This window comes from Tupaia chinensis, unplaced genomic scaffold, assembly GCF_000334495.1.
Source record: "Tupaia chinensis unplaced genomic scaffold, TupChi_1.0 Scaffold000179_1, whole genome shotgun sequence".
Classification (NCBI taxonomy): Eukaryota; Metazoa; Chordata; class Mammalia; order Scandentia; family Tupaiidae; genus Tupaia; species Tupaia belangeri.
In genome coordinates, this window is record NW_006159654.1 from 2,614,402 (window position 1) to 2,638,414 (window position 24,013).

Below are 24,013 nucleotides of genomic sequence, written 5' to 3' on the forward strand. Positions count from 1 at the left end.
TTACAGTTTAGAGAGTTCAAAAAATGATCTAGTGCATTTCCTTATTTTGCTATAGGAACATTAGTGTCAATCAGTGTTTAAGATTTCCAACATTCACTATTACGGAAACCTGTATTGATGATTTCTACAATACTTAACAATTTTCAGTTGGGACACAATTTACCAGTTCCAACCTAAAGGTACCACGCTACTACTGTAAGCTTATATTCATTTTTAGTCATTATAGTGTCAAAATTTGCTTTTGGAAATTCCAGTCCTCCATATGGTTGATGTGATTTCTTTATTATAACGAGAGTACATTGAGAAGGCCTATAATCACTCACTGAGTGATGAAACGTGGACTAGAAGATGACTCAATAAACATTTTAAGGAATGTTTGCAAAGTGTGATTTTCAAATCCGTGTTGAACTTAAATTCCCAACTCATTCTCTGCATAACTGTTTCAGCTGACTTGCACTTTGGTATAATGCCATTGGTCTCCATTGAAGCTTTCATGAGAAAGAGCCCAGTGAAACTCATTACCACATTTGCCATAAGGAGGCCCCCTGTGGGGAGAAACATATCCCATCTGGTATTCACACCAGGAATATTGCACTTCCTCTGAACAACTGGTTTGTTAAACACAGACCTGACCAGGTTGTTCTATTTCCAAATTGTGGCTCACCCGTAAGAAGTATCTGGGAGGGCGAGGGTTTGCTCAAGGCCACCACATTACACAACTCAGAGTGGTGCCATTTATATTCCTTGTGAATGGTGCCCCAGAACTGTGTACACACAGTGGCACCTTCCTCCCCCCACCATTAATAATAGAGCATGTGAGTGCACACGTGAGAGAGAAGAGGGGTGGAGAGAGACACCTTCCACAGGGTCTGTGGTTGTAGCTTTATTGGCATTCCAAGATGCCCTTCTTCCAACTCTCTAGCCCTTTGAATCTTGGGTACTTACATGTGCCCAGCATGTTTCAGGCTAACTGCACTTGGAATTTCAACTGCAGTTGCCGAATGGGATCCAGCTTCTATTGAAGTAGCACATTATTGCTGCATCATAAAGCTAGCAGCTAGTATGCAGTTTGTTTAGGTTTTTGCCTCAGGGTGCATGTGCTCATCAGAAAGAGAGAGAGAAAGAGAGAGAGAGATCATTTACCCCAGGCGGATCGCCACACTGCAGTCCCTTCTCCATTCTCCTCCTTGGATTTTGGGCACGCACACACATGCACGTGGCATGATTTTCAAGTTACCAGGCCTGGGACTTGTACCAGGTTGTCCATGTGGGAGACCAGTGCCTTAACCACCATGCCATCTGTTGGCCCCACATTTTTTTTTAATTGCCATAAGGTGTATGTACTTACTGGGCGAGGTACAGCTGCCGGGGTGAGAATTCAAACTGTGGTCAGCCATGTGGGGTCCAGCTCCTTAAACTCTAGGCTATATGACCAGCCTTGCACCTTTAAAATCTCTTTCTTGATTTCTCTTTTTTCCTCATACTTAATATTCTCTTCTATTTTTAATTTTTGTAACATTCTTTCTAGATATCTTTGTAAGCTGCCCGAAGTCCTTTGTGGAATAAGGTAGCGCATAAATTAATAACTAAGTCAAAGAGGCAAGTCTTTAATTGTTGATGATGTTATGTCTTTACATCCATACATGGCACCCACTGTCGATCCTTACTCCTGTTAGTGGCCAAATACATTGATATTTGATAAGCTGGTGCTTATATGAAATCAGAATGTGGTCTATAAGCTCATATTTGAATCCAATAAAGCTACAACCATATGGCTTTCACCGTGAAATGTTCTTTTTTCTCTTCCCAGAGAGTTTTGAAGAAATGTATAAGAACATATGTCCAGTCCTAGGATTCTGCCAGATTCTTTTTTTGTAAATTGTGGTTTGAGATTTCAGATCATTAACTGGACACATCTGTCCGAGTATGTTTTCCTTTTCAGAAAAAGGGAATTTGAAGACAGCTACTCCTAAGGCATAATTCAGCATTCTTAGTTTTTCTTAACGTATTTAGTATTCTCAACCCTTAAAATCAGGCATACATCTGCTGAGTGGTGTGCAGTTATTTTGTTAGTTGTCCACACGTTCCCTGGGTATTGGGCGAAAATAAGGAATTCATTTTCTTGTTTGTTTTTTAAGTGTATCTTTGAGAGTGATTCTTACTAAATCTATGGTTTATAGGAAAGAACCTTAAAATTAGAATCAAAATTTTAAAATCTAACCCCTGTCACTGACTGTGTGACTAAGCAAATCATATAACCTAACACAACATCAATAAATCTTAGGTGTAAGCTGAGTAATAATGCCTGCCTGACCTACCTCACAGGATTACTGTGAAATTCAGGTGGGATGATATATATGAAAGTGCTTTGGAAGAGTTATTAGAACTGTATTTCCCTAATCTGGGATAGAATGAGATCACAAGAAATAACAGGAATTTTTTTAAAAAAAAAAAACACTGTTTATTTGATTTGATCTCTATTGAGCATGCAAGAATTTCAGCTCCCTCAAACTCCTCACTAGTTCACCGAGTTGGGGTGTTGGACACGTGCGTGAGAGCGAATCCCCTTGGCTTCTGTTTTGGGGCTTGTGTTCCTTCCCTAAGGCTCACCGCGGGGACCTTTCCACCACAGCACATGCAGTCAGGACTCCCTGACTCCGTGGTCTGACACCTGCCAACTGCGAAGTTCTCGCCTAGTTTCTCAAAGCAGTGAGCATCCTTTCTCCCTGGTTGGGCTTGTTAGAACACTACCTGAGGAGGTGTGGCAATGGAGTGAGGAGGCCCATGGAGGTGTTCTCGAGAGCACTGCCCCAGAGTTTGTGCATCTTATTTAAAGTTACTGCGGAAACTGCAAGCTGAGAGGTCCAATGATGACGTCACCTTTAATAAGCCTCTGGCTGTCTGGGGACTGTGCATTCAAACCGCACTGTGGCTGTGTTTGAGGATCATTGGCAGCTGAGCCTCCGGATGGGGAACTGAGGGGAAGGAAGAGTGACATCATGGCTTATGACTGGACAGCTGTATCCCACTCACTGTGGGGATGCCAGGAAAACAGCTACCTCAGATAAGGTTAGAAAAGATAGAAATAAATGCAAACACAAGCTTTTCAGAGACCCTAGACTTTCAAAGGAGGCCACGAGCGATCTGGGCAGATAAATGGAGTTGCTCTTTCTATAAGCTGCACAAAGCACTGGTTTTACTAGCTCTTTCTGTAGCCTTCCAGCTTTAGGATTTATCCATGGTAAACTGGAGTTTCTGGTCCTACTCATAGTGCTCTGTTAAAAAATAAATAAATAAATAAAAAGAAAAAGGTCCCCTTTCCACCAACTCATTGATTTTGAGGCACAAAATAAGTCTGTGTGTTTTAGCTCTTTGCCCCGGAAAATAAAACCTGTCCCAGGAGAAGTTTAGATGTCATAACCTGGTTGGAACTGGGCATGCTTGTTTTAAAGCCTTGCACCCATGGCAAACGGGTGTGTTTTATTTAGACTGAGCTGACTGGGAGAGGTGGACCTGATAGGGATTGGGGACATAAGAATTAAAGCCTCCAGCTGGCCCTGCCTGCCTTTATAACACTCTGGTTTCCTGCCTTCCAGCTTACGTTATGGTACACTATAATGTACTATATTACAGCTTATGGTGTACTCCAAAGCAAGGATTAGAGTCAACAGCCGTACTTTGTCACCTAGTTTCATCCTGAAAGGTGATAGACTCAAAAACCTGTTGTAGAACTAACCATTCATACTGTGTTCATTGATTTTGTCCTTCAACCCCAAACAGAGCGAAAGTTATAAGTATATTGTTACTCTTTTCATTAATATTTGTTAATGAAGGAAAACATGCTGGGCCCATGTGCATGCATGCCCCAAATCCTGATGTTCTTTAATATAGTATGACATTGAAAAAAGAAGTATTCCCAGGATATTTTTAAAATCAAATCAACAAATACACATTGAATAATAAATAAAAGCGCTATCCTGGCTAACAGTAGAGCTGTTAGATGTTAGATCATGAGTTTCACTAACATTTCCATCTTGCAGATGATAAGAATAATGAGTTCTGTTCTTACAAATGTAATTTTTTCCTTCAGGGGAGGCCTAATTGCTAAGAATATTAGAGAAAAGTAACTAGGTCATCTTAGATTTTCTAATAACCAGGGCAAGAATTTCAAGTTCTTTAAGGAGTTAGAGTTTGAAAAAAATAATTAAATAGAAAACAAACTATAACATCAATTTTATTGTGCCTAGACAAAAGAAAGGATATATTATCAAGGAAGAGAATAGTTTTCAAGGGAGTTAGAATCAGGCAGCCAAATAAAAGATGTGATCATTGCATCTAGCTGTCCAGTGGGGAGGGGTACTGAGTCAGCCAGTTAGCCTGTTTAGTAAATGCTACTGTTGAGGATGTGAGGAGTTTTCAGAGCTCTAGGGCACCAACTATTAAGATAGATTCCACGTTCACCAAGCAACCTTCTGATTGATTATAAGCGGAATTTTCAAACAGAGATTCTAGTGATGACTAAATTACATGTTTTTTTATAATTGCAGAGGGCACATGCACTTGCCACAGAGAGACAGAGAGTGGGCATGGTCACACCATAATGCCCTTTCCATTTCTCCATTCGGTCACAACTTTGGACACACATGCCCATGTACCCAACATGTTTGTCAAACTGCTGAGCCAGGATTTAAACTGTAGTAAGCAGTTTTATTTAGACTGAGCTGACTGGGAGAGGTGGACCTGATAGGGATTGGGGACATAAGAATTAAAGCCTCCAGCTGGCCCTGCCTGCCTTTATAACACTCTGGTTTCCTGCCTTCCAGCTTACGTTATGGTACACTATAATGTACTATATTACAGCTTATGGTGTACTCCAAAGCAAGGATTAGAGTCAACAGCCGTACTTTGTCACCTAGTTTCATCCTGAAAGGTGATAGACTCAAAAACCTGTTGTAGAACTAACCATTCATACTGTGTTCATTGATTTTGTCCTTCAACCCCAAACAGAGCGAAAGTTATAAGTATATTGTTACTCTTTTCATTAATATTTGTTAATGAAGGAAAACATGCTGGGCCCATGTGCATGCATGCCCCAAATCCTGATGTTCTTTAATATAGTATGACATTGAAAAAAGAAGTATTCCCAGGATATTTTTAAAATCAAATCAACAAATACACATTGAATAATAAATAAAAGCGCTATCCTGGCTAACAGTAGAGCTGTTAGATGTTAGATCATGAGTTTCACTAACATTTCCATCTTGCAGATGATAAGAATAATGAGTTCTGTTCTTACAAATGTAATTTTTTCCTTCAGGGGAGGCCTAATTGCTAAGAATATTAGAGAAAAGTAACTAGGTCATCTTAGATTTTCTAATAACCAGGGCAAGAATTTCAAGTTCTTTAAGGAGTTAGAGTTTGAAAAAAATAATTAAATAGAAAACAAACTATAACATCAATTTTATTGTGCCTAGACAAAAGAAAGGATATATTATCAAGGAAGAGAATAGTTTTCAAGGGAGTTAGAATCAGGCAGCCAAATAAAAGATGTGATCATTGCATCTAGCTGTCCAGTGGGGAGGGGTACTGAGTCAGCCAGTTAGTCTGTTTAGTAAATGCTACTGTTGAGGATGTGAGGAGTTTTCAGAGCTCTAGGGCACCAACTATTAAGATAGATTCCACGTTCACCAAGCAACCTTCTGATTGATTATAAGCGGAATTTTCAAACAGAGATTCTAGTGATGACTAAATTACATGTTTTTTTATAATTGCAGAGGGCACATGCACTTGCCACAGAGAGACAGAGAGTGGGCATGGTCACACCATAATGCCCTTTCCATTTCTCCATTCGGTCACAACTTTGGACACACATGCCCATGTACCCAACATGTTTGTCAAACTGCTGAGCCAGGATTTAAACTGTAGTAAGCATGCAGGATTCAGCCCCTCCTTAACCACTAGGCTATGGGGCCAATCCCATGAATATTTAGGATTTTTCCCTTGTTTTAAATTAATATTTTATCAGTTTCTTATTTGGCTAACATATATATTTCTTATAAGCTTAATGAACTTTGTACACTGATAAAAATTATTTCAGGACCTACCTAATAATAACATCTGGTAAGGCCATCACCAGTTCATCTTTCTTTAACTTCAACAATGATCATAGAGAAAGAGCTCCAATAATCTCCATTGTTTAGAGAGAGATTTTTGCTAGAGGTTACATGTGCTCACTGGAGAGACGAAGAGACAGAAAGCAAGAAATGACCCCCCCCTGGGGGGTGGCCACACCACAATCCCTTCTCCTCCATTCTCCTCTTGGGATTTTGGGCACATATGTACATACGCCCGGCATGAGTTTCAAGCCATCGAGTCCAGGACTCAAACCACAGTCAGCCATATGGGAGTCCAGTGACATAACCATTACACCATCTGCTGGCCCCAGATCAATAATCTCAATTTTAAGAGACAATTGATAGGGCTGGCAGATGGCATGGTGTTTAAGGTGCTGGACTCCCACATGGCTGACCATGGTTCAAGTCTCAGACCTGGCAGCTTGCTTTCTTACTCTCCCTCCCTCTCTCTGTCTTTCTCTGTCTCTTTCTAGTCAAATTGTATAATAATAATAAATAAAATAAAACAAAATAATTTTTTAAAAAAGAGACAATTGATAGATTGATTTTGATTGAATGATTGATTAAAACCTAGTGAGAAGCTCTGAGTATATATACATGTATCTAAAATTTATAAAAACATCAAGAGTAGCCTATTAGATATGGATTATTTGCCCAGAAATGAATTTATTTAACTAGCTTAAGCTTATAAACATGGAGAGGGAGGAGGAGAGAGTAGCAAACTACTAATGGAAAGCATATCATAGTTTCTCAGAAAACCCAATGTCAGGAAGTGCACATGATGGCCATGGAAGACTCAACCAAGAACTGAAAAGTTGAGAGCTAGTGAGTGCACTCTCTTGTCTCAGAGTTCATGCACTCTCATCTGTACTTCTTTTTCTCTGTTTCTTCATGAAAATAGCTGCCCAACCCCTGCCTTATGATGCAAGAACATAATAGAAATCAGCCAGAGTCTTAGAATCCCAAAGTCTAGGGAGAGGGACTCTGATTGGCCCAGCTCAGGCAAGTGTTAACTGCTAGCACATTCTGCTGTCCAGGGATGACAGTGTGTGGGCTTGTCTGCTCAGGGACTGATGTTTGAGGAGATTCCTGGAGAAGGAGGCCTCAGCAGAGCTGAGTGACGGAGCAGCTTTCAGAGAAGCAAGAGAAATTCTAGGCATGCATCCCCTGGGATGTCTGCAAAGACAATCAGCCCCCCAAAAAAATGTTTTTAATTTTGTTTGGAGTAAAATAATGAAAAAGAGGGGGCTGGCAGGTGGCATTTTTGTTTGGAGTGAAATAATGAAAAAGAGGAGGCTGGCAGGTGGCATGGTGGTTAAGGCACTAGACTCTCACATGGCCCGCCACAGTTTCAGTCCTGGTCCTGGTGACTTGCTTTCTCAATTTTCCTCTCTGTCTCTGTCTCTCTGGTCAAATTTAAAAATAATAAATAAAATTAAATAAATAATTCTTAAAACAAATAAACAGAAAATAATTTTTTAAAAGCAGTAGATTGATTAGTCAGGCTAATTGTATTTTTGGAGGGGCTTTTAGGGGAGTTTTTTTTTTCCATTTTTGCTATAGGCCACGTGCACTCACGAGAGAGAGAGGGAAAGGGAAAATGAGAAATCTCCCCTCCCCAAAAGGGGATGGCCATGCTGCAAATCCTTACTCCAGAGTCCTCTTGGGATTTGGGACATGTGCACACACACCTGGCATGATTTTCCACCAGTGGGTCCAGGACTCCCAACTGCACAGCCCGCCCGCCGTGTGGAATCAATGCCTTAAACTCCACATCACCTGCTGGCCCTTTGTTGTATTTTAACATGTAAGAAATTTTAACATGTGAGAAAAAAACAGACAAGTGTAATACATTTTGTTTCCCTTCTAGCTATCTGCAAGAGTGAGCTCCATTTTGGAAGTACTATAATCAACATCTTAGGAGTGCATTAGAAAAAATCTTGTTTGTTTTTTTTTTTTATTTTTTTGTACCGTCACTGTATATCATTACAGCATGAACAATGAATTTTCCCAGCATGATTATACTGTATATCAGTCCAGTCAAGGATATTATCATACATGTTATCATAAACAGATCATTTTCCATTTTCATGTACCTTAAATGTTTAACCCCTTTTCCCCCTTGATTCCCTTCCTTTCACCCTTTCATCCCATTTCCTACCATTCTCCCACACTGTCTCTAGCATCCACAATTATTCTCCTTGCTTTTGTACTTTCCATCTTATAGCATCAGGTTTCGAGGAACTTTTCAGGTGAGTTTGAGAAGAAGTGTTGTCAATTGTCCAGAGGTATTATGAAAGGGGAGATTTTGGGAGACAAAGTGGGAAAATATCATCTTATATTTTCCAAAGCCAGGAGAGGAAGTTTGGTTCTGGAAACTTGACATTTCTACACAGGGAGATCTTAGGGGAGATGACTTATGAATCCTAAAAAGTAGCCCTCGCTAGTAAGTTACTAGGTGCCACCATGGTCTATGAAAAAGAGCCAGACCAAACTTGTCACTGTGTCTAAAAGAAGACAAACTTACCCCCAGTGAACGGGAGACTATGTGATGCCTAATGCGTCTTGATTTAGCGGAGTATTTGAGTAGTCTTCAGATCCCTGCAGGCAAGATAAAGAAATATCAGTTGAGTGATAGAGCAATTAGGTGCAATTGAGGGATGGAGTGATGGCAACCTCTCAGGGGTAACACATAACTTTAAATCACAATATTTGACCTTGTCGTATCTGCCCATATAAACAGTACATGAAGAAATAGAAATCATACTAATCTAATTTTCAACATAGATAACCAAGAGGGATGATTTTATATACAAAAAATGACAAAATCATCAAAGAGTGCAGAACCTGCTAGAGCATGCACCTAAACCAACAATATAAAATGCAGTAAGTGCGAAAATGGTACTTTATACTGAGTTCAGCTGCAGAAGTGCAGAATGGGAAACAGTGAGCTTAACAGTAATTTGGGGGGGGGAAGAAAATGTTCTAGGGATTTGTGAGCTAGCAAGATGATATGGTTGCAAAGCAAACAAACAAACAACAACAAAAAAAATGCAGTGCTGATGTTATTTTAAATTCTGCTATACAGGAATTATATCCAGACTAAGCATTCTAATATTGTCTCCTTAGGTTGGCTAATCCACATCTGAATGATTTAAATGGCAATATTTCCTGGGAAATACATTGACAAAAGGGTACATATCCAGAGAGGGATGATGAGGAAGTTTAATCTATAAGTTTCTTTTGATGCTTAAATTCTTTTATCTTGCTGTGTGTAAAGCACTATATAAAATAAAATCTACCGTAGCTTGCTGTCAAGGAGCTTACTTTGAGTCACTCCAAAGTGTTAAACAGAATACTTGAGTACAATCCACTCCCCACAGTATGCTGAGTTTAACAGTGGTAATTCTTCTTTACTGAAAATGTGTATTGATTTGTGAATGCTAAGTCAATTTTTATATTCTACATTACTAATTAATGTAGCCATTTGCTATCAGCGCTCTTTCATGTAAATTGTAAGCATTTTTCCTCTTCTTTCTATCATACAATAAGCAAAAAGTCTTAGATGGAGAAAGGAAAGGTTCTCAACTTATTTAAAAATAAAAATTAATAGTTAAGAAAAAAGCAGTGTTTCCCAAATTGTGGATTTATTTCCTATGCCTGAAGTGTCTTCCCTATTAGATTTAGACTGTTTGCAGAGTTAAAGGAAGAAAACCCAAAATAACTTGTGATTGAGAATGTTAGTTAATGACCTACTAGTAAGCCTACTAGTCACTACCTACTAGTCACTATGAATATTCTTTGTTCTCATCTTTTCTGGTACCAGGGACTTGACCCACAAAGCTACCATAGAAATATTCTATAGAATTACTCTAAGAATAACTCTGTAGCTTTAATCATTGAGTCTAATCTGGGTGTGGATATTTGTGAGCAGAGCCGCTCTGCAGTAGTGGAACCACCACTGTCCTTGATGGTAGAGGATTTAAAAGCTGTCCTGGAAAGAGATGCCAGAGAGCAGAAATTAGCCATCCTTCTGTGGGTTTGGTTTTCTCTTTCTTTTCCTTTACTTTTTTTTTCTTTCTAGTTTGCTATAAGGTACATTTACTTACCAGAAAAAAAGAGAGGAAGAGAGACAAAAAGAAAGTGAGAAATCACCACCCAGGGGCCATGCTGCAATCCCTTTCCTTCCATTCTCCCCTCAGGATTCTGGGCTTGTGTGCAAAATGAGCCTGGTATGTTTCTCAGGCCTTCATATTCCAAGACTCAAACCACATAACCAGCCACATGGGATCCAGCCGCCTTAATCTCCATGCCACCTGCTGGCCCCGACTCATCCATCTGAAAGTGAGCTGCTTGGTTCAGTCGGCTTTCCTTTTTACTGGAACTTATTACAGATCCCATGCCAATAAAGTGAGAAAAAGAATGCAGTATAGGGGGTTTTACATCATTTTAACAGGTGTTTCTTTTATTACCAAGTCTTCTATCAAGGCTTTGTGTATTATGCACTACTTCCATGAGTTCTACTCACTAGCTTCATCTCACAATGACAAATCAGAACAGCTGCTAAGGAGCTAAATGTTTTCAAGAACCTCCATTTAAGCTGATGGTGGCAAATGAAAGCTTGTAATTACTGCTACCCCAGTTGGCTTAAAGCTCTTATTTGGGCTGAGTGTCCCATCAGCTCAAAGTTTCAGACTTTCTGTGTAGGTTGTTCCTGTGTTCCAAAGGGTCTCTCTTCTCTTCCTCTCCTGTCTAGTTGACAGAGGGGCATGAATCCTTGAGGCATCTGGGCAGTCTGGCCTGCTGCCCCTCCATCTCTGCTGTCTCCTCCTGCTCTGAGTTTCTGTGCTGCCTGCCCAGGTATACTGACCTCTTTCCATCTGCTGCTGAAGGAACCCCTGCTGTAGTGTCTGGCTAGTCTCCTGCTGCACTTGGTGCCTTTCATCCTCAGCCACTTAGGGGACTGGTGTCCACTCTGGCTGTCACGACTACTGTGGATCCTCTGAACCCCACTTGTCTACAAGGGCCAGTCCCTGGCTTAAGTCTTCTACCACATAGGATCACTGCATGCCATCTTACCCTTTACCATGGTGACCCCTGGCAGGCCCCAAACTCTTAGCTGTCTTCAGTGTTCCCCAAAGAAAACTAGCATGTGGAAACTTCTGGGCTCTTTGGCTCCTTTTGTTGTTGTTGTTTTGTTTTTTGTTTTCCTTCTTTTCTAAATTTGCTAGAGAGTGCATACACTCACTGGGAGAGAGAGAGAGGGAGAGAGAAAAAGAGAGAAGGTACCCTCCATGGGAATGGTCATGCTGCAATTCCTTCTCTTCCATTTCTCACTGCCTTTGGGATTTGGGGCACACGCATGTGCCTGGCATGTTTTTCAAGCTGCTATGTCCAGGTCTCGAACACACAGTCACCATGTGGGATCTAGCTGCTTTAGCCAACACTCCATAGGTTGGCCCCTCTTACTCCATGTAAAGTCAAAGGAGACTGCAAAGAACTGGGAAGAGGTACAGCTCTTTGTCCTTAATCCCACACCGCAGCATTGCTCTGCTCTGTTCTACAGCCACTCAGTATTGAGTGGTCTCCTAAAGTTCAGAAATGGAGTCTGGACACAAGCCTCTTCTTTCATCTGCTTTTGTTACATTCTGTCATCTAGATTGTCCATCTGTCCCTATTAGAAAAGCATCTACTTCTCTTTTCTTTGGGAGGGGAATATCCTACCTGCACAGAATATGCAACCAAATGGACTGACTTGTTCTCAAGGACACACTTAGATTCAGGGGTGAGGAGTGGACGTCACTGAGAGATGACAGTACATCAAGAGGCACTTTGAAAATACTATCCCAGGGCCAGCAGATAGTGTGAAGGTTGAGGCAGCTAGATCCCACATGGCCAGCTGTGTGGCTGAAGTCCAGACTTGGCAGCTTGAAAATCACACTGGACACATATGCATGATGCCCAAAATTCCAAGAGAAAAGTTAAAGAGAAGGGATTGTGGCATGGCCAATCACCCCCTCTGGGGGGTGATTTCTCACTTTCCCTCTCTCTCCCTATTTCTAGGAGGAAAAAAAATCCCAAAATAATTCAGTAACAAATCGGAGCAGCTACTGTTTCTCATATGCTAGGAACATGGTGCTAAGCTAAATAAATGAGGTTTTGTCCTTAAGTGAGCTACACTGAGCATATTGCGCATATTGTAGGAAAGATTGCTATGCAGGGGCGTGGAGAAAGAGGCATAAAGATGATCATTGTAATTACTTGTAGAATCAACTGAGATGCCTATCAGTAAGGAAATGATTGAATAGACTCTGGAACAGCCTCCTGTAGAATATTACACAATAGTAGAAATGAAATAAGTCTATATGCGTTCTCATGGAATAAAAATCTATACATGTTCCTCTAAATATATGTTGTATATACATACAGACACATGTCTGCATGAATATAAAAAAATACACAACCAATAATTAACAATGATTCCTCTAGGAAGTGAGATTTGATGTAATTGGAGAGAGAGAGGGATAGAACTTTTGTTCTATATGGTATGAATTTGGTACAGTAAACCATGTGGTACTTTTGTAATGATTAAAAATATTAAGGAAAAAGTACACAAGGGACTTCCAAAGTTTATGGGAAATACTATGCATGGATTCCAAATTTTTTGGACCAAAATAAACTCGTACCTATTTTTCTTAAGGTTTTTGCCATAGGGTACATGTGCTCACCAGAGAGACAGTGGGAAAGTGAGAAATTACCTCCCAGAGGAATGGCTATGCCACAATCTTTTCTCTGTTCTTCTCTCAGGACTTAAGGTATGCACACACACATGCCCAGCATGATTTTCAAGCTGCCAGGTCTAGGACTCAAACCACAATCGGCCATGTAGAAGTACAGTGCCTTAATAACCATGCCACTTGCTGGGCCCAATAAACTCTTTATCTATTTTACTGTAAACATTTTGAAGTTCCCAGTACAGCAAGATTTGTTACTGGCGCACAGTCTAGTTTCCATGTTTAGAATGACCATTTCCAGGGACCAACAGATGGCATAATGGTTACATCTCCAGACTTCCACGCAGTTGACTGCGGTTTGAGTCCTAGACCCGGCGACTTAAAACTCAAACCAGGTGTGTGTGCATGAGTGCCCAAAATCCCGAGAGGAGAATGGAGCAGAAGGAATTGTGGCATGATCATCCCCCTGGAGGAGTGGTTTTTTGCTTTCTGTCTCTCTGGTGAGCACAAACACCCTGTAGCAAAAATCTCTGAAAAAAAAAAAAAGAATGACCATTTCCGAATTGTAGGTAAATGAGAAGTAAAAAAAATTGGACAACACGGTTCCAGTCTAGCTTCTCATGCCCTGTCCTCTGTAAGACCATAAGGCCTTCCATCTCCACGTAGAGCTCCCAAGGACAGAGAAGGTGTTCTTCAGGGACCCACTCTTGTCTTCAGCCTACCCTCTCCGGCCCCTCCTTCAGTCTCTCTCCTCTGTCTCCCTTTCAAAGTTCTTATCTTGCCCTTTTCCCTCAATTGCCATCTCCCACCTTAGTAATCAGTAAGTTCCAGTCTCCTTCCATGTTTTTGCTATTTTCACCAATTCTGGTGTCTGTTTTAAATCAAAATTGCTCTTTCCCACCTGGATCTGCTGCTTTAGGACTACTAATTAGAGTCAGAGGAAGACAAATGTTGCCTCAGTCTCCATCTGAGTTACAGTTTGGTTTTGTCTAAAATGAGACATGTTTTGCTCTCCCTGCATTAGTTTCCCTCCAGAAACGTTTAACACATCTTACAAGATCGGAGTTTCTCCCCAACTATCCGTTTTGAACTTGTTACTCTGAAACGGCCCTCAACTTTGGATTACTTGAAAGCTCTCCTTGAAAGCCATGTATCTGTGACACTCCCTGAACACTCCCTGGTTCTGCGAGTCTTTATCAGGCCCCGTTTGCCATTTCTTCCAGTTAGGAAAAAAGCTCTGGCAACTTCATCCCTGCTCACTGGTTTCAAATCATTTTTCTGAAAAATATCTAAACCTCCTTCTTTAGCCAATCTAGTAACTCTAAACAGTATTAGAACTTGTATTCATTCAACAGTAAATTTTTCATTGCCTCTTATCTGCCTTATATCAACCTGTATAATTTTTTTTCCCAAAAAAAGTTTAGCCATGTTAGAACAGGACAGCTTTCAAACATAGTAATATAGTGTTTATTTGCAGCAATAAAATAAATTCGTTAAGCTAAAAGATCAAGGTTCAAAAAGGAAAATAAACTGAGATTTAAGTCATAGAAATAAACAAAAGAGAAAGAAAGAAAGCCCTGATAGCCATAAATATATCTTAATCATCCTCAGCATAAATTCATAAATTGGTTCTTTTTATCACACATGTTGATTATAAAGCACTTTTATCTAGGAGTAACTTTGTCTCATAGCTACTTTTATCCTCTGTCTTATGTTTCTGTTAAAATATGAAAAGCCAAGAGACCAGCAGATAGATGGTGGTTACGTCGCTGGACTCCCATGCAGTCAACAACAGTTCAAGTCCCAGATCCGGCGGCTTAACCGTTATGTCGGGCACGTGTGCATGCATGCCCAAAATCCTGAGAGGAGAATGGAGGAAAAGGGATTGTGACATGGCCATCCCTCCTGGGGGGTGATTTCTTGCTTTCTATCTTTTTTTCTCTGTTTCTCCAGTGAGCACACGTGCCCTATAGCAAAAATCTCAAGAAAATACTATCTATATATATGAAAGGCCATATTTCATTCACTTATCTTAGCTAAGTCCATGACATTTCATCCAGTCAGAAAATATAATTATAGTGCCTTTGAAGCCAATCATTATAAATCACTTCTAAATAAATATGGTGAAATTTTCCTTTTGCAGATGCAAGTATTGGCATTATGATGAAAACTTGCTCACATCAAGCGTTGTCATTGTCTTCCATAATGAAGGATGGTCAACCCTCATGAGAACCGTCCACAGTGTAATTAAAAGGACTCCAAGGAAATATTTAGCAGAAATTGTGTTAATTGATGATTTCAGCAATAAAGGTAATGGCTATAAAGTTGACATTTAGTCTATAAAGTATGTTAATTATGAGTAATTGCCAAGGATGTGATTGCCGATAGTCTTTAAATATTAATAGTTGGCATTTATTGATGGCATCTATTATCAAGTTGACATTGTGCCAAGCATTATATATGAATTGTTTTGTTTAATCCTCATGCTAATCCTTGCAATAGAAATTATCACCCCCACTTTATGTATGAGGCTCCAAAATGTTAAGTCAGAAGTCAACAGTAATAATTAACAGCTGGATCTAAATCCACACGCTCTTAAATCTGTGTCTTCCACCACTATCTTATACTATCTTAGACGAGTTCTTTAGGACTTGGATTTTGCAAAAATTTAGTCATAAAGATAATTTATTGTAAGACTGAAAAAATGCAATTGCATGTATATTACAATGCAAACTGAAACTCCCCCCATAGTTTGCAAACTGAAATCTAAATACCTATCCATATACCTGAATTTTGCATTTAAATGGTGTTTTATTTATAATACGAAGCATCATATAAAGTTATTATGTTCTATATTTGATTTAGAATATCGAATAGAAGGAAACTTTTTCTTCTTTTCAAGGAGCCAGATATTACAGTATTTAGGCATTGGTTAAGTCTCATTGCTATTTGGCAAGAGAGTGACTCAGCAGTGATTTCCTAGATTAGTGGTTTCATAATTTAACTTTAAAAACGAAACACATTCTAATTTGACCATCTTCTTAGTGACATAATATGAAAAGATAAATGCTGTAGCTCATTTCCTAAGTTAGCAAGTAAAATAAAAATACAATTATGCTGCTGAAGAATTCCATTAAAATCCAAATCTGGATATTTATTTATTCCTCTTTGTCACAAGACTGAATTTAAACTTTTGAAAATTGACTAAAGAGCTCAGACTGCTCAATGAGAACAGGATATTTGCTTTTTTGGCACATAAGTTTTGCAGAGGATTTTTATACACAGGTAGTGATATCACCAAATATAATGTTAGAAGTAAAAACAGCATAGGTAGCATGAAAACACCACTCTAAATGGCTTTATAAAGGCATCTTCCAAAACTTTATTTTAAACCCTTACACTCTGAAAAAAAAACCCTTTGCTGTTTTTGTAAGGACATGACTAGAATCTTGCTCTCGTACATTTGGGTTAACATGGAAAAGAATTTGAAATATGGCCCTATTTCCTTTCTCCTTATCTTTGTGCAGCTAGTCACTTTTTTCAGCTAATCATTTTTAATTATACTAGGGAATGCATACCTTTTAAAAAAAATTTTTAAGGTTTTTGTCATAGTGCATGTGCACTGGAAGGAGAGACAATGAGAGGAAAAGCGAGAGATTACCCTCCATGGGGGATGGCCACACTGCAATCCCTTCTCCATTCTCCTCCTGTGATTTGGGCACATGGGCACACATGCACATGCACCCAGTGTGATTTTGAACAGTCAGATCTGGGATTCAAACCATGAGTGGCTGTGTGGGAGTCAAGCACTTTAACCACTCTACTACCTGCTGGCCCCACCTTTACAATTTTTTAGTCTTAGCAAATGCATTTAGCTTGGACATCTTATCTTGGTTACAGTTTTCTATGAGAACAATGTTTTTGTTAAAAATTTGTCTCGGGACCAGCAGTTGACATAATGGTTATATCATTGGACTCCCATGTAATCAACCGCAGTTCAAGTCCCAGACCTGGTGGCTTAAACTCACACTGGGCGCATGTGCGTGTGTGCCTAACATCCCAAGAAGAGAATAGAGAAAAAGGGATTGTGGCATGGCCATCCCCCCTGGGGGATGATTTCTCGCTTCCTGTCTCTCTGTCTCTCTCTGTCTTTCTGGTGAGGACACATGCCCTATATGGTCGTTCTGGTGAGGACACATGCCCTATAGCAAAAACCTCCCTGAAAAAAAAAAAAATTGTCTCAAGAGAGACATATTTGAAAATATGTTTTAAAATTATATTTTGGTACCAGCAAAATTTTAGATTTAGAAAAAAACTAAATCTATAAAAGAACTTTGAGAATACTATACATTATTGTACTGATTTTAAGAACTTTCTTATTATTAATATAAGCAAAGGTTAGTGTGCCCTAAAATAATGAAAATATACCAAAAGGAATTTACCATGCTAAAATAAGTTCTTAGCCCTAGAAAAGGAGAACAGAATTTTGAACTGGAAGATTTTTGGACATTTTACTTCCATCATTTTCTGTTCAGTGTTTCTATTGTTACAAGCTTCTAATATTCAGTCTCTTGTAACACATTTTAAAGTCAGTGGTTCAGGATTTGCTTAGCTTGGTGTGTGCAGGGATGTTTGGACTATCTTTTTTCCTCTATATTTTATTGATTCACAAAGGATCTTAACTAATCTAAATACTTTGATAACAAGAACAGTGGATATAAACATATCTATGATCACATGTCTGACTTTAGGTATAAAACTCAGTGATTAGGATGAATGTACTGTAAAGTAGCAACTAACTGATGCTATGTAGTTTACTGTAGTAATTATATATATATATATATATAAATATGTATATATATATATATTTGTGTATATATAAAGAAGTTTTAGCTTTAATAAGCCAAAAATCCAACAATATTAAGAAAAATGTGCCTAAGACTTAAAGCCTGGAAAAAGGTTAGGATTCTGTTCAAACGGCAGGCAGATATTTAAAACTCAAAAAACAGATATGGACAAAGGTAAAATCTGGTAACAAGTGCACTGTAATTTTCTTCTGAAACATTTTTTTCTCTCTCCATTCCCCTGTTACCAAAGAGGCATACACTAACTTATTTGAAAAAAATAAATAAATTTCAAGTTTTTCTGTTATTTGCACAAAGCCCCATATGAATACTAATTGATTTAGTTAGCTTTGCTGGGACCTTTTATAAGGAACTTCAGATTAGACTCTATAAAGAGCCTCCCAAGGCTACTGAGCCAAGTCAGGGACTCACCATCTGCCTGTACCGTTAAGTACCTATATCTGAATACTAATTGATTTAGTTGGGATTGCTGGGACCTTTTATAAGGAACTTCAGATTAGACTCTATAAAGAGCCTCCCAAGGCTACTGAGCCAAGTCAGGGACTCACCATCTGCCTGTACCGTTAAGTACCTATATCTGAAAGTTTTTCAGGCCTGTCAGGAAGTGACATTCTTTATTCATCTGCCAGGCAGAACTGTTTATGGTACCAGGCAGTCTTTCCAAGAGCTTCTGTTGACTTTCTTGAGATCTATCTTAGTTCCTTAGCTTTCTGGTCATATCTTCAGAAATGACAGTCTAGTTGAAGCCCTGGCAATAACCAGTATTTCAAATTTCTGGTGCAAGGTAACAGATATTATTGAACTTACACAAATAACCATTCTGCCACAAAATAAGAATACCCGCAGATATTTTCCAATTCCAGAGGGATCAGGTAATGAAAAAAGTTTATGTTTCAAAAAAGTATGGAATGCTTCAGGAATTTGCGTGTCATCCTTGCGCAGGGTCCATGCTAATCCTCTCTATCATTCCAATTTTAGTAGATGTGCCGCCAAAGGCAGCACTCTTTGGACTATCTTAAACAGAGGCACAGAAGATCTTTAGTTTTTCCAATTTCAAAACAACCATAAGACTGTTGCTCCATTTCTTAGTAAAATTATATACAAGGGTGAGGGAGCTTCAGAAAGTTCATGGAAAATGCATATTCTGACAAATTAAGCATACATTTAAAATTTTTTGCACCAAAATAAACAGACTTTAATTCCATTTTTCTCACAGACTCTTTGAATTCCCCTTGCAATGTTTGGTTAATCTGACTCAAGTGAAATTTGCTTTGTAGTTTCGCCAACATACTGAGAAAGTAAAACTGAAGTTACACTTTTTTTTTTTATTGTTTAAAGCTTTTATTTAATTTTTGCTATAGGGCCCATGTTCCCTGCCTGAGAGAGAACCGAAATAGAGAGAGAAAGAAACCACCATGCAGGAGGGCCACGTGGCAGTCCCTTCTCCTCTACTCTCCTCCCAGGACTTTGGGCACTCACATACACATGCATGGAGTGTTTTTCAAGCCTGAGTCTGGGACTTAAGCCACACATTTGGCCATGTATGATCTATTGCCTTGCCCACCTGCTGCCACCTGCTGGCCCAAAATTATACATTTTTTTTCTTAAAGACAAAATACTTTGCTAATACAAAAGCTCATGAAGGAGATAAATCCTCCTAGTAACATTTGGGTTTCTGGAAACTATAGCGTCCTCTCTAAACAAGGTTTGGAGCCTTTAAATAGAGCAAGTTCTGCTATAAAAGCCAGGGGTTATCTGTCATGCATACTTCAAGGTCCCTGCAACGCTCTGTGCTTCACCTTCTTCACTGCAGGACCCAGGGTCACAGAGCAGCCTGGGCTCTGACATCACCTGTTCAGGGGCAAAGGGAAAGAAGAGACACACACACGGCCTCTTAACCTTTGACTGCTAACAAGTGGCCCATGTCATTTCCGGCCACATCTCATTGGTAAAGCAAGTTCTGTGACTTTAGGCTGATGTCAGTGGGTTGGAATAATCTTTCCCCAAGAAGTGGCAGTGGATATTTTGAACTCTAATACAGTCTATCACAATGTAAGTTCCCAAGAAAGACAGAAGTCATTGAATTCACCATTTTCCCTTTTGGACAATCTTAACCAACAATCTAAATTTGAAGAATAGGCCATTAACTTGTTTTTTTGTTTTGTTTTGTTTTTCTGTAAAAAATTGTTTAAGATGTGTTTAGGATGCATATCCAGAGAAATACCTGATGAAATTCAGAAGGGCTTTTTGAAAAATGATTTAGGTCTATACCAGGCTTAAAAAATAAATAAATAAATAATAAAAGCTTTTATAAAAAAATAAATTAAAATTTTTAAAAATTACCTTGAAGGGAAACTACTCATATTTTTCTTGGAAAAAATAGAATTAAGCATGAGTTTTATTTATAATACTCATTAAAACTGGGTGCCAAAGTAGAAGAAAAAATGTTTTTCTTAGTCCTGGTTACCCATGTTTGGGTATCTTACTAATAATAAGTTCCCTAAAATGAGCAAAATGTTAGGTATACAATATGATTTGCCCATTTAGCCACTAGCTTATCTCTAAATACAGCAATTTCTTAGTGATTTATATATGGGCCAAACATTTAAACAGTTTTGAAATAATGTTTATGTCCTCCAGTACCATCTTTTAATCCTCTAAGTTTGAGCCAGCAGGTGGCATGGTGGTTAAGGTGCTGGATTCTACATGGCCAACTACTTGGTTCAAGTCCTAGACTCAGAGGCTTGAAAAATCATGCTGTGTGTGTGTGCGTAGGTGCCCAGAATCCTGAGAGGAGAATGGAGAACAGAGAAGGGATTGAAACATTGCCACCACTCTGGGAGATAATTTCTCACTTTCTCTTTCTTTCTCTCCCTCTCTCCCTTCCCCCCACTCCCCCGGGCAGGCACATATTCCCTATAGGAAAAACTTGAAAAGGAAAATTAAGTATCTAGGAGCTAGTTCTCTGTGGAGAGCCAAGTGATACAAACAAAAGCTGTTCTCTTACAATGGGAAGCCAAGATGGAAACCGCCAAATGTGTCTGCCTTTTATGACACAAAATTTCCTCTACTCAATTACAGACGTACACATCTCTATCTGTGTGTGTCATAATACACTGCATCTTCCTTCTTGATAGATTAAGCATCCAGTCTGACTCATACAAAATTATTGACTGGTCAACCCACCTGTTTTCAATCCTCGTTTCCTGAGAAAAATAATAACTAATTGACTTATATCCATAAGTGTAATTTATAATATTGATTGCATGTTTTTATTCACAGAACACTTAAAAGAAAGACTGGATGAGTACATTAAAATGTGGAATGGCCTAGTGAAAGTATTTCGAAATGAGAGAAGAGAAGGTTTAATTCAAGCACGAAGTATTGGTGCTCAGAAGGCTAAACTTGGACAGGTAGGAAGCACCTGATATCTACAATGTTGTCATTTTATTTTTAATCACCCTTCAGCTTTTTTTAGATTGAAATGAGAACACTGGCTTTAACAGATAACTTGTGTGTCAAAGTTTACTGCAGGCCAGTTTTTTGTTTATTTCCTGCGTGTGCATTTTTCTTTTTTAAGGTGACTAATATTTATTGGCTTCTGATTTTCAATTGTGTGTTATATATAGTGTGCCATATCTGAGAACTGTTCCTTCACCCTGCCTCTTTTCTTTAAGGTGCTGATATACCTTGACGCCCACTGTGAGGTGGCAGTTAACTGGTACGCACCACTTGTAGCTCCCATATCTAAGGACAGGTAACATTGCCTTGCTTTTTCTCTTCCTTGGTTGCCCAAGAAGAACAAATAATATTCTCATTCTTTAATTCCAGTTCCACTCAGTGCATCAAGTGTTGTGTTTTAAGTGCCTTTATCCTTCAACTAATTGTTTCCTTGGGTGGAGTGAGGAGGCTGATACCTTGGGCCAGTTCAGATGTAGGCAGTTTGGCATTTCGGAGAAACCTAGGGTCTCACTCAAGAATCATGTTGTGGTTGAGTTATTGAGACTTCCTCTGCTTCCAAAAATTTTCTCTAAGAGTAATGTTAATTGTTTCTTTGTAAACGAGGATCCAATTTTAAAGATGTGATAAAGCATGCTTTGAAATGATACCGTCCTGGAATTCTGTTCTCTTTTAAATTATTACTATAGATAGTAAGGACCAGCTGTTACTTCTGTAAGGCTTTGGGTTCCTACTGAAACTTAAAGTTTAGACATAGACAAGTATTCCTTGGAAATGTGGTAATCACCATTAAATTCCCAAAAATGCATGAAACAACAAAAAGGCAGCCTCGACCTCCTAGTTCCAGAAGACTTCCTTGCCTCAAGTCCAAAATTCGACTTTCTCAGAATCTAGGAAAATAAGACATGCCCCTGTGCAGAATGGCATGAGTGAAAGGAAGAATTACTGAGGTCACATTTGCCCCAAGTCAGATAGCTACTAAGCCGTCAGGTCGAGGTCTCTCTGGGACACTGCACTGCACCGTTTATTTGGAAACGTGCAATCATGACAAGTGAGGCAAGATGACTAAGGAGGTATCGGGTAACTCTCCAGGTGAGTACTGGTGGTCCTCCAAGCAAGAAGGCATGGTTTTCCTTAGGTTCCAGGGGCAACCACATGCATCGCCTCGTGGCCCTCTGGCCTGAATTCACACTCAAGGGCGGGGAGGCGATGAAGTATCTTTCTGGAATTGTCTTCCCACACATACATGTTCTAAACATTTTTAAAAGCACCTTAAGCTGGTTATGAAAAGCTGTTGACTACATTTTAAGAAATAGATCTTAAAATCCTCTTTGATAACTATTTAAAAAATTAGAATATCAGGTCAGCTTTGTAATGCTGACTGTACATCCAAGTTATAGAAGACTAGCATGACTAGCATTTTCATGAAGCCCAAATATGAAGGTTTCTTTTTTTTTTTTTTTTTGCTTTTCCTTTGAATTCTCAAACCACTTCTTAAATTCTTTAGCAGGTTTTGGAAGATATTTATTTATTTATTTATTTATTTATTTATTTATTTATTGCACAAATCCATATAGTACCTTTTTTTCTTTGCAATAAAAGGAGTAGAAAGATTACATGAAAGTACAAAAACATTTATTCATAACTACTTCCCAAGAAATAGAAAGCAAGAAAGTGAAAGAATGGCTAGGAATGTGGCAAGTACTATTTGTAACCAAATACACACACACACACACACACACACACACACACACACATTTTAAAATGAAGGCTAGAGAGGGAAAATAACAAGCAGGAACATCTTGTAAATAATGCTTAAAACAAAGTTGCCTGCAGGACCAAAGTAAAAAGGAGAAAGCACTATTAATATTAAGCTCAATGGCATGCTCTTTGTCCCTGACATTTGTCTGTAAGCCTAGAGGGAAGTCTCCTCTATCCTGCCCTTACAAAAGCAGGCTCCTTGACTTTTATGAGACATTCATTTACTCTGTTTCCATTAGATATTCAAGTTCCTGAGGACAAAAACAAAGCATCAACAGAAAGAGAGAATGTGGGTTAGACATGTTAACTAGTGAGTTTTGGGTTCTTAAATGCTTTTTCATTTTCTGTAAATGTTTCAGAACTACATGTACTGTGCCTCTAATAGATTATATAGATGGGAATGATTATTCCATTGAACCACAGCAAGGTGGGGATGAAGATGGTTTTGCCAGAGGGGCCTGGGACTGGAGTTTACTGTGGAAGCGTATTCCTCTAAACCACAAGGAAAAGGCCAAAAGAAAACATAAAACCGAACCTTATCGGTAAAGATTCATACTTTATTTTCTTTGGTTGACTGTTTATCTAAGTGCTTTTTTTTATTTCCTTCCCCATGAACTCGTGTAAATGTGTGGGTCCATACATGCGCTTCCATTGATCTTTGCTGCCATCATCAACACAATACAGAACCATTTGCACTGTGCCGATTATAGATGTCATAAATGGCAACACATATGAAATTGTACCCCAAGGGGGTGGTGATGAAGATGGGTATGCCCGAGGAGCATGGGATTGGAGTATGCTCTGGAAACGGGTGCCTCTGACCTCTCGAGAGAAGAAACTGAGAAAGACAAAAACTGAACCGTATCGGTAATCACTAAATCACTTACATATTCTTTTCTCCAGTCGCTGCTAACCTATTAACCTCTTGCCACGTTAAAACTTTATCATTAAAACTATAGATGCTGACTCTGATTCTGAAACAACTTTTCCTTACACTGTTTCAGAGAGTTGAATTCACATTTGCTCCTTTACTATTGCTTTGACCCTAAATGCAAGCTCT

The 24,013-nt window shown here is 39.0% G+C and overlaps 1 protein-coding gene and 1 non-coding gene across 2 annotated transcripts in view; one reads left to right on the forward strand and one right to left on the reverse strand.

Moving 5' to 3' along the window:
* The window catches only part of GALNT7 (polypeptide N-acetylgalactosaminyltransferase 7), an 83,994-nt gene that overhangs the window by 42,464 nt on the left and 17,517 nt on the right, over positions 1-24,013 (forward strand). Inside the window, exons 4-7 of the mRNA XM_027771041.1 lie at positions 15,012-15,178; positions 21,016-21,146; positions 21,411-21,490; positions 23,313-23,495. Coding sequence (XP_027626842.1) covers positions 15,012-15,178; positions 21,016-21,146; positions 21,411-21,490; positions 23,313-23,495 — 561 coding nt within the window. The remainder of the gene's footprint in view (positions 1-15,011; positions 15,179-21,015; positions 21,147-21,410; positions 21,491-23,312; positions 23,496-24,013) is intronic.
* On the reverse strand, positions 18,631-18,732 carry LOC114007461 (U6 spliceosomal RNA). Its single transcript, XR_003549081.1, has one exon. It is a non-coding gene; the product is annotated as a U6 spliceosomal RNA (small nuclear RNA).